The sequence below is a fragment of the Ovis canadensis genome, chromosome 1 (assembly GCF_042477335.2).
Source record: "Ovis canadensis isolate MfBH-ARS-UI-01 breed Bighorn chromosome 1, ARS-UI_OviCan_v2, whole genome shotgun sequence".
Taxonomy (NCBI): domain Eukaryota; kingdom Metazoa; phylum Chordata; class Mammalia; order Artiodactyla; family Bovidae; genus Ovis; species Ovis canadensis.
The window spans coordinates 111115912-111132799 of NC_091245.1; the positions used below are offsets into that span (position 1 = coordinate 111115912).

Below are 16888 nucleotides of genomic sequence, written 5' to 3' on the forward strand. Positions count from 1 at the left end.
TAGTAATCATCTATGGATGTGAGAGTTGGACTCTAAAGAAAGCTGAGTGCCAAAGAATTGATGCTTTTGAACTATGGTGCTAGAGAAGACTGTTGAGAGTCCCTTGGACTGCAAGGAGATCCAACCAGTACATCCTAAAGGAAATCAGTCCTGAATATTCATTGGAAGGACTGGTGCTGAAGCTGAAACTCCAATACTTTGGCCACCTGATGTGAAGAACTGACTCCCTGGAAAAGACCCTCATCCTAGGAAAGATTGAAGGTAGGAGGAGAAGGGGACGACAGAAGATGAGATGCTTGGATGGCATCACTGACTCAATGTACATGAGTTTAAGTAAACTCCAGGAGTTGGTGATGGACAGGGAGGCCTGGCATGCTGCAGTTCATGGGGTCACAAAGAGTTGGACATGACTGACTGCATTGAACTGAAGTGAATCAGACCCAGTCACACAATATACATTTTAAGATGACAGGATTAGTCAGAAGGTTCTTAACAAGCAGAAACATGTCCTGGAGCACAATACATTGTGGTTACATAATCATTGGTACAGAGTTTAAGGGAAAACATATCCTTGAGCAAGATGAGTTGTTTTGTTGTGCAATCATTAGCTTTGGGCTTTAAAAAAAAACAAATGTTTTATGTGCTTAAGACAAAGGAATGTAGAAAAAAAGCATTTGTCCTTTCCTCCTTCTAGAGAACTCCTTCCTGGTCCTCCTCATCCTCTTTCTGTCCCCCTTTCTCCTCTTCCTCCCCCTTCCCCTCCCCTTCCCCCAGGACCCCTGACTTCTTATCAACCTACCTAAGACTTAACTATCTCAATGTCTTGCAGTCTGATGGGCAAAACCAGCAGGACTAGTATGAAGGACAGAGATCATGTCTTTGTTCTGCTATGTTCCATGTACCTTGAAGTGAGAATCACATAATGAGTATTTGTTGAAGGAATCACTGAATGAATGATTCACAGTTTCCAGAACTTTCATACTGGAAGAGACATCAGAGTCAGATCCTTTGACCCTAAGGGTACAGAGACCTTAGCCTGAGTGGCCTATCTAATAAAGCTGCACCCTTAAACATGGTTGGGCTCCACAATGTTATAGACCCTTTCTACAGTGATGTTCATGGAGTCAAGAGCTCCTCTTCATCCTCCATCCACTGAGCAGAGCAAGACCATAGTCTAATGAGACAATTTGTTCCTATGGAAACCCTAGATCATCTATGTAGGGGAACAAAACATGCCACCCCAAAATGTCTCTCTGGCATGCAGATTATTTTGAGCTGAAAACAATTAAGCCTCAAAAGACTCAGGAAGAACATTTGACCTTCCCCAAAAGACTCAGGAAGAACATTTGACCTTCCCCAAACTGCCTTAAAGAATGTAGATGGAGGACATGTTCCAGGAAAGGAGCCATCACCATAGATAACTGTAGTATGAATCAGGTGGTAGACAGGGCGAACCTAGGAATGTCTGTTTATTAATATTTCTTTCTGCATTCCACTGTCTTTGCAAGGCCCAGCACACATTGATTTACTAAACTTTTGCTTTTCTATCTATGTGGATTCCTTTCTGCTCTTTGAAGTCCCAAATCACTACCTGCAACATTCTTTTTTGTCTTTGAAGTTGGCATCTAAGGTGAGGTTTTTGGACATTTTGGCAAGTTACTCAGTTTTCCTGGGTTTCTCCTCATACATTGTTGCTGTTGTTTAGCTGCTCAGGCATATCCTACTCTGTGGCAACTCCATGGACTGTAGCAAATAGGCTCCTCTGTCCATAGGATTCCTAGGCAAGAATACTGGAATGGGTTGCCATTTTCTTCTTCAGGGAATTTTCCCCACCCAGGGATGAAACCCATCTCTCCTGCACTTCGGGCAGATTCTTTACCATTGAGCCACTGGGGAACCCACTTCTTTTATAAACACATGTCATTAAAACTTGTTTGATTTTCTCACGTTAATCTGTCTCACATCACTTTAATTCTTAGACCACTAGAAGAACCTGAAAGGACAGAGGAAAATCTCTCCCTCCCTAACACCTACATACTATCTACATGAGCAGGTTGATGAGCCCCATTGTTAATGATATCCCCAGACATCACAGTGTTTGGATCTTGCGAATGTTACCTTGGGGACAGTCACTGTGACTTTGGGGAGAAGGACCCTGGAGTCCTGGGGCATAGGAGAATTGTCCTCTCTGACAGACTGCAATCTAGATGAAAGGAACAGGGCTGTAAGGAGGCACAGGAGAGCTGATATTGCTTCCCATTTGTTACTCCCAGATCCGACCAATCAGAGAAAGGAATGAACAAACTGACCCTGGTGGACTCTGAATTTTTCTTTTAGCCCTCCCTTTTAGAAGATTCTCTGGGAGCCATCTCTGCCACACAGAGCAGGAGTCCTGCCAGTCTTTGTTCTATACTCACAAGTCTTGCCCTCCTAGAAGACAGTGCTTCAGCCCTGCCTGTGAGATGTAAGTTACATTCCATGACTCAGTGAAGCATGGTTCTTGTCTGGCTAGTTGTAGCTTTATAACCCTTCCTCATGGACTATCACCTTCTTATTTTCTTTCCTAGGAATATTGTCAAGTGGAAAAATGAATGTACAGCTATGTCACAAAACTTGGGAAGTAAAGACCATTATAAATACTAAAAAGTCATGCAGGAAGTGTTATTTGGGCATTAGTTGTATAAAAATCTCAGACGTTTCAAAGAACTTAGCTGAAGCTCAACATATATGAATGAAGCATGGTAATTGGGGGCATCCAGTCCTATCTTCTCCCCTCAACCTTCTATCACATTCCTGGCCTGTAGGGATTGAAGAAGAAAAATGGAACATCTGATTCTGGTTGAGCAAACCTGATTTTCCCCCTCTATTCTAGTAAAACATGTATTCCCTGAACACAGAAGTCCCCACCTAGTCCTGCCCCAGATATACAGAGGCCAGAAAGGGAGAGTCAGTGAATGGCTGGCTGGCTGGCTGAAATATTGGGTTCATGAGTGTAGGAGTTCAAAGCAGAGGTCCTGGACACAGGCACGCCTGTAGTATTGCTGCATTGGGAATGGCTTTTCCATTCCCACCCAATGCAGATCCTCCTCTGATCCTTAGGATTATCTCCCCTCCTTGAATACTGTGTTTCCTCCCCCACTACCTCCTTATCCTCACATCTCCAAAGGACAGAAAAACATCCTCTAATCTGCAAGCTGCACCACAAGTATTAGCTAGATGGAGACCAACTACCTTCTTGAAGTCAGGCTTGGGAGAGGAGAAAGGAAGATAACACAATAACCTGCATGACTCATATTTTGAAATCTGTGCTCACCTTTTCCAACAGTTGCCATTTATTGATGGCATGATCTACATTGGGGCCTCTGCTAAATGCCTTATGGGCATCTTCCCATGTAATCCTCTATCAGTCCTCTGAGATAGTTATTAGTACTGTGTTCATCTTACAGGTGAACAAACTGAAGCCTAAAGAGATGAGGAAATGTTTGTAAAGTCACATGTGAAGTAAGAGGAGCTAGCCTTACTTCTGAAAATAGACCAGCCCTATGCCCAACCCCATTTGTGAATCTAGAGTTGGAGAAGAAGGGAAAGTGAGGATTGGACTTTTCAATTAATAGAGCTTTAAGAAATTCGTGACAAAAATCATCCCCAAACACAAGAGAAAGAGAATGAGAGAGGGAAATGGGGGAGGGAGGAAGAGAGGGAGAATAAATATATGTGTGTTTAGGTGGGTCTCACACGCAAGTAGAACCCAGAATCAGGCAGAGTGGGGTTGGGGAGAACAGATGAAGAGAGGGAAATAGAAATGTAATGTATTGTTTGCCTATTACATATCAAGGACTGTGCTTGGCTATTTACATACAGTAATTCATGTAATCTCCATAGTAACACTATGAGTAGATATTATCCTCTCAATTTTATAGACGAGCCAATAGAGACAAATGAAATGAGCACACACAAAAATTAAGCATCCCTTGACTTACACTGGGCTTAAAGCTGGAGATTTCTATAAAGTTTAATATTTTGTTGTTTTCATCTGTTTACAGTTACTGGTACTTCAAACTCTCAATAAGTTTCAGTCTCTTCCTTGTGTTTACAGACTAGACAATGGAAGCAGAAACTAGGATACATTCCACAAAGAAGAAGGAGACTTGGGTATTAGAGCAAATGGTATTTGGAGAACATAAAAAGAAAGCAGGGCTGAAAAGAAAAGAGTTAGCACTGGATCACAGAATATCCTGGGTCCACACACTAGAATCTCAAATAGAAAAAGTAATAATTAATTTGAAAGAGAAAAAGTAGTCTCTTTTCTCGTGGCCTTATTCCAGACATTAGCTATGGTAGTTCATTTAGACACTAAGTCATGTCTGATTCTTGCAACCCTGTGAACTATAGCCTGCCAGGCTCCTCTGTCCATGGGATTCTCCAGGCAAAAATACTGGAATGGGTTGCTATTTCCTTCTCCAGAATATCTTCCCCACCCAAGGATTGAACCTGGGTCTCCTTCATTGCAGGAAGATTCTTTACTGGCTTAGCTACAAGGGAAGTCTTATAGACATTAGCTATTTTGAATTTAATTTGAACCATGAAAGCACGTAGTGTTATGTATCTTTATTTGCCAAGCCCTTCTGACCAGAGTTGGGGCTGGCCTCTTACCTCTCAGAAGTGTGACTTAAGTAGATTTCTGTCCCTGGCTTGGATTCTCTCTTTATGCATATGCCTTTACACTGTCTCTAACATGTGCTGGGCCATTGCTGGTCCAAACAGATGACTCTGGATGGAGTTCCAGGGCTGTGTCTGCTCTGGTCTATCATTCAATCTATTTTTCTGGTCCATCTACCTACCTCTCCACCTTTCAACTTCTAGCCAAGTTTTTTAGGTGTTTTCACTACTCCATTTACATATCTACTCTCTTCCCATCCCTACGATATCTGCCTCCAATGCCAGGCCCCCCAAGTATCCTAAGAGGTCTTCACACACTTGGCCAGTGTCTGAATGCTGAGAACTTCTGTAACCCAGAGCTACCCCCACTGTGAATCCCTGCTCATGGCTGATGATGGCCCTAGACCAGTATTCTGTTTCCAGCCTGGATGTTCAACCATCTCACTTCATCTCTTTCAGACCCAGATTCTCAATGCCAAGACCTAATTTCACAGCTGTGGCAGAGTTTACCTTTGAAGGCTTTTCCATTTTTGGGTGGCAGCCCAGACTCATCCTCTTTGTGGTCTTTTTGGTCTTGTACCTGTTGACCCTTTCCAGCAATGCTATCATCTTGACAGTCATCTGCCACAACCATCAGCTTCACACACCGATGTACTTCTTCCTGAGTGTGCTGTCCATTTCTGAGACCTGTTACACAGTGGCCATCATCCCCCGAATGCTGTCCAGTCTCCTCAGCCCCCAACATGCTATCTCTATTCCAGACTGTGCCACTCAGCTCTTCTTCTATCTCACTTTTGGTGTCAACAACTGCTTCCTGCTCACGGCCATGGGGTATGACCGCTATGTGGCCATCTGCAACCCCCTACGATATTCAGTCATCATGGGCAAGAAGACTTGTATACAACTGGCAGGGGGATCCTGGAGCATTGGCTTGAGCACAGCCACCATTCAAGTATCCTCTGTGTTCAGCTTGCCTTTCTGTGATGCCAGTGTCATCTCCCACTTCTTTTGTGACATCCGGCCCCTAATGAAGCTTGCCTGTGCTGATATCACCATCAAAGAACTGATCACTTTGCTCATCAGTCTGTGCGTCCTTGTTCTGCCCATGGTCTTGATCTTTATCTCCTATGTCCTGATTGTCTGCACCATCCTCAAGATGGCATCTGCTGAGGGTCGGAAAAAGGCTTTTGCCACGTGTGCCTCACACCTCACAGTAGTCATTGTCCACTATGGCTGTACCTCCTTCATTTACCTAAAACCCAAATCACAAAACTCCCTGCAGGACAGACTGATCTCTGTAACCTACACTGTCATTACCCCGCTCCTAAACCCCGTTGTATACAGCCTCCGGAACAAAGAGGTCAAGGATGCCTTGCTCAGAGCTTTGGGCAGAAAGTCCGTCTCTTAGGTGCTAGTCATTCTCAATAACATCAAAATTTTAAATGTTTGATGAGGTGTAGCAGTGAGGGAGTAATCAAATAAGAGAGAGTATGAGGGTTCCAGGTACCTAATCTGGGAAGCATCTGGGAAATCAGAGGAATAAAGTGAAACAAGAAGGCAAAGATTAAAATGAAGGAAGTGATGGATGGATTTTCCAAGACTGATAGATGAGTGTACCATGCTTGATAGAAATTAGATAAGATAAAGAATATTCAGGTGCTGTACTATAATGTTAGACATTGCTTTTGTTACCCTTGGCATAAGGATTTTAAACCAGCGGTGTGGGTGGGAAGAAAATACGGTATCATAACAGAGGAATCTATATAATCTAAACCTGGCCTCAGCATGAAAATCAGGGACATGAAATGACAAGTTCTCCATTATTTACATGTAACACTTCCTATGCCAAATTTTACACTATAATTTCTTACAAAATCACTCCATTAATGACCTACCCTGTGCCTGTTACTACATATATAAACCCTAGAAAGCTATGTCAGACACAGGCTCTGACTGCAAACTTACAAACTGGTTGAGAAGTGTAAATTTTGAGCAGCTGAAGCAACAACCATAAAAATGGCTTCCCGTATATCTGAAAATTGCAACAGAAGAGCCCTCATCTTCATATCCATTCCCCTGTCTCCAAAGAGCCTGGGTCCTATAACAAACCTTATCAATGCTCTGCCCAGGTCTCCTCTACTGGGCTGACCCACCCATATCCAGCCTTGTGAATGCTGGAGTGCTGACACCTCATAGCTGCCCTCCTCTCTGAAGATTTGCCATTGGCTGAAAGGGAATTTTCTTAGATGTGACATATACCCCACCCCCACCCTTTACAAGGGATGGTCTACAGCCAAGGCCTAGCTAAAACAGAAGGTACAAAGGCCACTGACATAGTCTCAAGATGGGACCAACTTTAGAGTGTAACTGTAGAGCCCTCCACTGAATCAGGCTGAAATTAGACTCAAGTGAGCCTGAAGCCTTGCTCAGCTCTCCCCTCATTCCACCCTGCAGCCCTCACCCCCTTTCCTTGGAGAATACTCCGTAACCAATTCCCTGTACCTGGGCCCTTGTTTCAGCCTCTGCTTCAAAGAACCCCAACCCGAACCAGGTGACACCTATATCCAACACTCGAGTGTCACTTTTTGAGTGTCTTCTCCGCATCTATTGCAATTAAAACAGCGCCCAGTAACTACTCAATAACTATTAAAAGAATGAAGAAAGGGGGACTTCCCTGGTGGTCCAGTGATTGAGACTCCGTCCTTCCAAGGCAAGAGCACAGGTTCAATCCCTGGTTGGGGAACTAAGACCCCACATGCCACACAGCATGGCCAAAAAAAAAAAAAAAAGAACAAGAAAGAAGAAAGAAAGGAAGGAAGGAAGGAAGAATCTGTGGACAGCTAAAATACAATTAGCATCAGCAGACAGTCCTCCTTCCTCTTTTCTTTTTTTATTTCATTACTCCCAGGTTGTTCCACCCCCACACCCCCCAATCACATACACCTTGGTGATATCCCCTTTTGGTGCATGTATTGAATATCTCCTAAAAAACAGGCATAAGTTTACTCACTTGACTCATTTAATCCTCGCTGTAAATTTATAAGGTGTTTTATTAAACTTACTTTACAGACAAGAAAACTGAGACCTGAAAAGATTAAGTAAATTCCTTAAGGTCATACTGCTAGTATGTGGCAGAATCAAGATTTAAAATCAAGCAATTCACCCCAAAATGTATAGCTGCATTATGATCTCATGATGATTATCTGAACTGGCTTTCTCCTTTATAGTTGTTAAAGACTAGTAGAAGAAGGAGCTCCATACATTGTGGATTTATACACATCTCAAATCTTATTTGAATGTCCTTGGATCTTGGAAAATCAGTCTGGAAGCTCAGAGATCATGTATTGTAGCATACTTTCTCCTCAGATATCTTGGTTATCCTTTCTCCTCTTAGCACAGCTCCAAAAATGAAAGGACAAAGGAAATCTCAGGTAGGTCAAAGTCCACAGGAGAAACACAGGTATCTGGACCATTAGATCATCAACCTCTGTTCAGTTCAGTTCAGTCGCTCAGTCGTGTCCGACTCTTTGCAACCCCATGAATAGCAGCACGCCAGGCCTCCCTGTCCATCACCATCTCCCGGAGTTCACTCAGACTCACGTCCATCGAGTCAGTGATGCCATCCAGCCATCTCATCCTCAGTCGTCCCCTTCTCCTCCTGCACCCAACCCCTGTACCCATCATCATACCCACATTTATTTTTGTTCCTGTTCCCCCTTTCAGAATGCTGACAGCCTGAAGTAGAAGATGCTGAGAAAGTGCGAGATTGTAGATGGAGTACAGCCTTTGGGGCCAGAGCAGTATGCCTCCCAATCCTGGGTCCAATATTATAAGCATGTGTCTTAGGGATAGTCACTTCAACTCCCTGGCTTTTGTGTCCTATCCACACAGCGGGGCTGACAATATCAACCACCCAAGGTCATTGGCAGGAGTCAAAACGGTTACAGACACATAATGTCTCCAGGTAGCTGGAAGCAGGACGGCTGTTAGCTCCACAACCCCGCACCCCAACACTGTTTTTTATCTCACTCTGAAGGGACAGTGTTAGCAGCAGTTTTACAGAGTCTCATTCATAGAGTGAGTTCCCTCCTCCCAGGAGGTCCTGAGTTTGTAAAGAGGCTTCACCTATAGTCTTTGATCCCATGTTACAGTAAAAGGCACTAACTATCCTCCAGGATCTTCCAAGAGTTACTTCCTGGATACACCTGCCATGTCTTAATAAACCACTCAGCTGCCTTTCTGTGTCCCTACCCAGATTTCCTTGACCTGTGCCCAACCCGCTGACTGGTCTAACCAAATACTCAGAGTATCAGCCATTCTCACTTCTCTCCTTGGTGCCTCAGAGACATTGCAAGAAGTCTGAGATTTCATGTATGCAATCAACCTTCATAGGCAGGATGTATAAATACTTACATAGACATGTGTGACTATTTTTAAATATACCATAAATCATTTGAAAGCACAAATTACTAAATTCATAGTTCTCTTTTCAGGAACTTTTTTTCTATCAATTGTTATAAGTAGTACAGCTATTATTATCCAACCATCACCAAGCTGGAGATATGAACTGTTGGAGCTTTCATGTCAAAAAAAAAAAAAAAAAAAAAAAACTGGAGACAGGGATAGTCTGAAAGTAGATATAAGTTCATCACTATGGATTGAACTGTGTCCCCCTGCCACCAGCCCCATATTGTAGAAATTAAGCTCTTATGTGGTGGGATTTGGAGACAGAGCCTGCCAGAAGTAGGTTTAGATGAGGTCAGGAGGGAGGGTGGGGTCCTCCCGATGGGATTCAGCTCAGTTCAGTCACTTAGTCTTGTCTGACTCTTTGTAACCCAATGGGCTGCAACATGCCAGGCTTCTCTGTCCATCACCAACTCCTAGAGCTTTACCAAACTCATGTCCATCAAATAGGTCATGCCATCCAACTATCTCATTCTCTGTTGTCCCCTTCTCCTCCTGCCTTCAATCTTTCCCAGCATCCGGGTCTTTTCCAATGAGTCAGTTCTTTGCATCAAGTGGTCAAAGTATTAGAGCTTCAGCTTCAGCATCAGTCCTTCCAGTGAATATTCAGGACTGATTTTTCCCTTAGGATTGACTGGTTTGACCTCCTTTCTGTCCAACAAACTCTCAAGAGTCTTCTCTAGCACCATAGTTCAAAACCATCAATTCTTCAGTGCTCAGCTTTCTTTATGGTCCAACTCTCACATCCATACCTGACTATTGGAAAAACCATAGTTTTCACTATACAGACCTTTGTCATTAATGTCTCTGCTTTTTAATATGCTGTCTAGGTTTGTCATAGTTTTGTTTCCAAGGAGCAAGCGTCTTTTACTTTCATGGCTGCAGTCACCATCTGCAGTGATTTTGTGGCACAAGGAAATAAAGTCTGTCACTGTTTCCATTGTTTCCCCATCTACTTGCCATGAAGTGAAGTGATGGGATTAGGGTCCTTTAAGAAGAGATAAAGGGCTCTCTCTACCACTCTTTCTCCAAGATATGAGGACACAGAGAAAAGGCAGCCATCTGCAATCCAGAGAGAAAAGTCTTACCAAGGAATCAAATCTTCTAGCACTTTGATCTTGGATTCCCAGCCTCCAGAAATGAGAAGTAAATGCCTGTCATTTAAGCCACACGGTCTGTGATATCTGTTATAGCAGCCCAAGCTAAGACAGTCAGGCACAATGCTGACCTCAGTTATCCTTGTTGTGAGTTCTATTCATGTCTCTGAAAGACTCCCATTGACAATCCTAAAACATCAATAAGAGGGGCTAGACCTGGGATCCTAAACTACTGTGAATGGCATGAATAAACTAGAACTACTTGAATATGGTCCCCAAATAAAGCAGTTTATAGCAGATCTTCTTGGCTGTTTCCCCAGTTTTGTTTCTATAGTCACCATGCACTCATTTCCATTTAGCATCAAATAGGGAAGCCTGGCGTACTGCAGTCCATGGGGTCACAAAGAATCAGACACAACTGAGTGGATGAACTGAACTGAACTGAACTGAACCAATAGACTTACTGTTGATGGAGTAATAGATTCCTCATAATTTCTCCTCTGTAAAATGAAATAGTACCAATGACTTTATAGGGTCATTTGGAGGATTAAGTGAGACAAAAAAAGTGTGAAAGTATTCAATAAATATTAGTTGACTCAGAAGCTGAAAACCTCTTTTTCCCTGGCACCACATTTTTATACCATCTACTCAGTGCCCCATTTCCCAAATCTTCCTGATTTGTCCCAAAGCAATGGCATCATAAAGCACTGAGCTATTTTGCCCAGTTCTATTCTTGCTCCTTAGATCCTATAGCCACCAATCATACCTAATGATAGAACATTAATATAAAGATCATTTATTTGATTTATCAGTTATTACAAAAAGCTATGCATATTATGAATAATCAGGGAACTGATGAGAATGAACCTGATGGGAGTCGTTTATATAATGACTTGTTCTTTCTTCTCCCTTGATCCACACATTGATTCAGTCATAAGCCCTCTTGGTTTACCTCATATGTCTGCCCTACCTCTCCTTCTCATGTGGGCCATTGTCAGCCCATATAGATCAATCCCAATTACCTCTGACCTGACCTGTTGTGTCAGCAACCATGCTGCTTCTTTTCACCAACCTCAAATCTATCTTTGTATTGCTGCCAGATCAATCTATCAGATTCCAGTGCTGAGTATCTTTTTTTTTTTTACCAGCATGGAAGCAAAATCACCAGAGAAACAAGAAGAGGGGGCAGGGTAGCTGATGAGGGCTGGTGGTCCTTTAGAGGCAAGTTGCTAAGGACAGTGAAGCCCATGAACAGGAGGGATAAGTGAAGTAATTTGAAAGGCCCTTAAAAGTGATGAAGTTTCTGTGTGTGTTTGTTCAGCTGTACCTACTCTTTGCTACTCCATGGACTATAGTCCACCAGGCTTCTCCATCCATGAAATTTTCCAAGCAAGTCTATTGAAGTGGGTTGCCATTTCCTACTCTGGGGGATTTTTCCAACACAGGGATTGAACGCACAGCTCCTGTGTCTCCTGCTTGGCAGGTGGCTCTTTTACCACTGCACCACCTGGGAAGCCATTCTAAAATCTTTTGTGAATTGGTCTTACTTTACCTACAACATATTTTTTTGTAATCAGCCTGAGTCTATTCAAGAGCTATCTTCTTCTTGTCCCACTTAAACTTGGGGCATTATTGCAGTCTACTTGTCTATCACCTGTAACTGTACAATCATGAGGGATTTGATTTAGGTCATACCTGAATAGCCTAGTGGTTTTCCCTACTTTCTTCAATTTAAGCCTGAATTTTGCAATAAGAAGTTCATGATCTGAGCCACAGTCAGCTTCAGGTCTGGTTTTTGTTGACTGTATAGAGCTTCTCCATCTCTGGTTTCAAAGAATATAAGCAATCTGAATTTGATATTGACCATCTGATCATGTCCATGTGTAGAGTCATCCCTTGTGTTGTTGGAAAAGGGTTTTTGCTATAGCCAGTGTGCTCTCTTGGCAAAACTCAGTTAGCCTTTGCCCTGCTTCATTTTGTACTCAAACTAGCCGGCTGCTCCAGGCATCTCTTGACTTCCTAGTTTTGCATTCCATTGCCCTAATATGTAAAGGACATCTTTTCTTGGTGTTAGTTCTAGAAGGTTTTGCAGGTCTGTAGAACTTCTCAGCTTCAGCTTCTTTGGTGTTAGTGACTGGGACATAGATTACTGTGATGTTGAATGGTTTGCCTTCTTAACCAATCAAGATTATTCTGTCATTTTTGAGACTGTACCCAAGTACTGTATTTTGGACTCTTTTTGTTGACTATGAAGACTACTCCATTTCTTTTAAGGGATTCTTGACCACAGTGGTAGATGTAATGGTTATCTGAATTAAATTCACCTTTCCCTCTCCATTTTAGCTCACTGATTCCTAAACTGTTGATGTTCGCTCTTGCCATCTCCTACTTGACCACATCCAATTTACCTTGATTCATAGACCTAACATCCCAGATCCCTATGTAATATTGTTCTTTATAGCATTGAACTTTACTTTTATCACCAGATATATCCACAACTGAGCATCATTTCTATTTTGACCTGGCCTCTTAATTCTTTCTGAAGCTATTTCTCCACTCTTTACCAAGCTGGGGGGCTCATCTTCTCATGTCATATCTTATTGCTTTTTCATACTGTTCATGGGGTTCTTGAAAGGAGTACATCAACACTGTCTACTGTCACTCTGATTATTTAGCTTACATGCAGAGTACATCATGGGAAATACCAGGTTAGATGAAGCACAAGCTGGAATAAAGATTACCAGGAGAAATATCAACAGTCTCAGATATGCAGATGATACCACTCTAATGGCAGAAAGTGAAGAGGAACTAAAGAGCCTCTTGATGAAGGTGAAAGAGAAGAGTGAAAAAGCTGGCTTAAAACTCAACATTCAAAAAACAAAGATCATTGCATCTGGTCCCATCACTTCATGGAAAATAGATGGGGAAGCCATGGAAACAGTGGCAGATTTTATCTTCTTGGGCTCCAAAACCACTGTGAATGCTGACAGCAGCCATGAAATTAAAAGATACTTGCTCTTTGGAAGAAAAGCTATGACAGATCTAGACAATGTATTAAAAAGCAGAGGCATCAATTTGCCAATAAAGGTTCATCTAGACAAAGCTACGGTTTTTCCAGTAGTCATGTATGGATGTGAGAGTTGGACCATAAAGAAGGCTGAGTAGTGAAGAATTGATGCTTTTGAACTGTGGTGCTGGAGAAGAGTCTTGAGAGTCCCTTGGACAGAAAGGAGATCAAACCAGTTAATCCTAAAGGAAATTATCCCTGAATATTCATTGGAAGGACTGATGCTGAAGCTTCAATCCTTTGGCCACCTGTTGCAAATAGCCGACTCATTGGAAAAGACCCTGATGTTGGCAAAGATTGAGAGCAGAAGGAAAAATGGGCAACAGAGGTTGAGATGGTTGGACAGCATCATCAACTCAATGGACATGAGTTTGAGCAAACTCTGGGAGATAGTGAAGGGCAGGGAAGCCTGGCATGCTGCGGTCCATGGGATTGCAAAGAGTCAGCCATGACTTAGGTGACTGAACAACAACCATCACCTGTAACTAAACACTGAGCCCTTCAAAGCTTTATAAAGTATCTCATTCACTGCTGTTTGCCCAGCAATGAGCACAAGGCCTAGCATATGCTTAGTGCTCCAAGAATGAATGGGCATAGATAAGTACTTCGTGTTAAAGGAAGAAATGTTACAGAAGCAATCAACTAACTCATGGAAAGTCTTCAGTGAAAAGTAAATTCTGAGGCTGAGACTTGACAATCTAGTAGAAGTTTGCCAAATGGAGAAGATGAGGTAATCTGAATAATGAGAACAATGTTCAGAGGCTCATCTCTGTTTCCTAACTCCCAAGAGAGGATCCCTGGATCTAAAGACAATGTCTTCCAATTCTGAAAGTCACAGGGGCAGAAAGACAGGCAGCGTGAACTGTTCTCTGCAGAACCATGGCCACATTTGACTACTTTCATTTCAAAGAGAGAACCCTGGGTAGAAATCCTGCCTATTAAAAAAAGGGGGAGGGTTAAGATTTATGAGATCCAAAGTAATATGGCTCCAAGCTTGAGCTGCCTAGATCCGTAAACGATGGATTTCCAAGGCACATATGTAAAAAAGCACAATGTACTTATTCATTATTTTATTATTAACACCACACTAACCAAGTGAGCTAACTGGCCAGTAATAATGTGCTTATTTGAACAAGTTACAGTGAACTAAATAAACCAGCTTTCTCTAATTCTGTTGCTCCTTGAAGCAAAAACTCTCCCCAGACTCCCCAAATGCCAGCCCTAGTATTGGGTAAATGAGCCCTACACATAATAAGCCCCCCAGGAACCTACTGTCTGTATCCTCCCAGCCCCAGTGTGGCTCTGAGGATGTCTACAGGGAGTCACCTCCAGGAGCCCCACTGGATGTTCCTGGGGGAACTCCTTCTTTGGCTTTGAAGACTTCTGCACACAGGGGTTGTCAAGGATGCCTGCAGCTCTCAAGCCTGACCACGTTCCTGCCAGTTTGTATTTACCTGCTACCTGCTCAACCTGTCATGGTTCTTTTTGGTTACCTTGCCCTTCCCTGACCTGCACACTGGGGCCAAGGGGGTCAGACACTTACATCTTCACTCCTCAGCCTCCCTGAGCTGAGCTCTCTTGTTGTGCCTCAACTCTAGGCAGTTACAGGCAAGTGTTCTTTAGAAAAGGAACTGACTTGGGTGTTATTGCTCATGGATGGACTTTAATTTATGGCCCATAACAGTTCTTGTCATAGCTGGGGTTGGTCCTCATTAGGTTATTTTTGCTCTTCTTGCCCTTGATTTTCTTGGAAGACTTATAGGCTCCGTAGGGTGGTGGATACTCACCAGATTATAGCAGCCATTCATCTACCTCAAGACAGTTAGACTTCAGGCAGAATCAGATGACACTCTAGCCCTGGGTTTCTCAGGAGAAGCCCTATTGGTATTTGGAACAGGATAGTTCTCCCTTGGGTGGGATCATCACATGTACTGCAGGACATTCAGCACCACTAATTGCTAGCAGCATCCGTGACCATCACTAGAACAATCGAAAGCTCTAACACACATTTTTTATTTCATAGTAGAGGTGCCATACCACCGCATAACTGGACCAATGCCTAGTTTTATGCCTGGAGGCCTCTCAGAAGATAAATGTCTTTAGCCATGTATTTTAGAGTCAAACGAATTTTCCTATTGGGAAATATTTCCTCTTGCAACTTTACTCTCTTTTAGCATTCTTAATGTAAGTAATTAACAGCTGGTCTTCAATTTCTCTTAAATAATTTTTTATGAACTAGAAGGAGGTCTCTATGTCTACCAAGTTTCCTCACTGATATGATTTACTTTATGCAAAAAGTCTTTTTCTGAATATGCATAAGGAAACCAGAATATAATTTAAATAGCCTACAGGAGCTTACTGTCCAAAGGGACCTAAGTGTGAAATATTACATAAATTGGACTGAGCCTCATCTTTCAACAAAATGATGTATGTTTAGTGTAACTCTGTTCTTTATATTCAGAGCCTACTTTTACTTTAGATGAAGGACACCAGAATTTGCTGCATCTTCCCTAGTACGACTGTTCACCTCTGCAGAGTAGGTGTATTCCTACTCACAAAGTTGTATTAGCTGTAAATTTGCCTGCTAGTTTAGGGAAAATGAAGATGTACCATGGTTTACAATATACGTGAGTCAGTGCTGTGAAGTGTCAGCCAACTTCCATCATTCAGACAGCAGTGTGGATGGTGGCTGGTTAAGATTCACCTTTTCATTCTTGAAAACAAGATGAACATTTCTGAATCTGCTTTGCTTTTATTTCCTAAAGGATGTGCAAGGGGATGATTCAAAGCCTTGAAATAAAAGAACTTTCCAGTCAATCCCTAAACAAGTTGTTTTCAAGCATCAAATTCATGCATAATCCTGAGTCAATGAGATATGCAGATGTAAAAGGTATAAAGCCACAGAGTGCACAGAGGAGGGATGACAATAATCCAAACATGAAAATTTCAGAGGACAATATGCATTAATGGAGGAGAAGACATGCATTAGTTTTGAGAACAATTTATTTAAGAGGAGGAAGATAGGAAGAGCATTCCAGATGACAAGGATGAAGAGTACGGTGAAGTGGGAATGTACATGGTTATACAGTGCAGGGAAAAAAAACTTAGATGATTCTAGCATGCATCGGAGAAGGCAATGGCAACCCACCCCAGTATTCTTGCCTGGAGAATCCCAGGGACGGAGGAGGCTGGTAGGCTGCAGTCCATGGGGTAGCTAAGAGTCGGGCATGACTGAGTGACTTCAGTTTCACTTTTCACTTTCATGCATTGGAGAAGGAAATGGCAACCCACTCCAGTATTCTTGCCTGGAGAATCCCAGGGACAGAGGAGCCTAGTGGGCTGCCATCTATGGAGTTGCACAGAGTCAGACACGACTGAAGTGATTTAGCAGCAGCAGCAGCAGCAGCATGCATAGGAAATTGTATTATAATAGATGGGCACAGAACAAAAATATTTTAAATGAAGATCAGTAAACCTAAAGATTAACTGTATTCCACTGCCACTGGAAAATGTATCCCTAGGTTTATAAAGGAGAACAAAGTTCAATCAGTTTCAGAAATGGATTAAACTGCTTTTCTGAGATTATGTAACTTTTATTCTT

General features: G+C 42.5%; 1 protein-coding gene across 1 annotated transcript; it reads left to right on the forward strand.

Annotated features, from left to right (window-relative positions):
• Positions 1-5131: 5131 nt before the first annotated feature.
• On the forward strand, positions 5132-6067 carry LOC138430089 (olfactory receptor 10J4). Its single transcript, XM_069571903.1, has one exon. The coding sequence runs from the start codon at positions 5132-5134 to the stop codon at positions 6065-6067; it is 936 nt and encodes a 311-aa protein (XP_069428004.1).
• Positions 6068-16888: the final 10821 nt, after the last annotated feature.

What these genes read in the sequence shown, in the direction of transcription:
- LOC138430089 (XM_069571903.1), top strand. Translation starts at nt 5,132, where the DNA reads ATGCCAAGACCTAATTTCACAGCTGTGGCAGAGTTTACCTTTGAAGGC.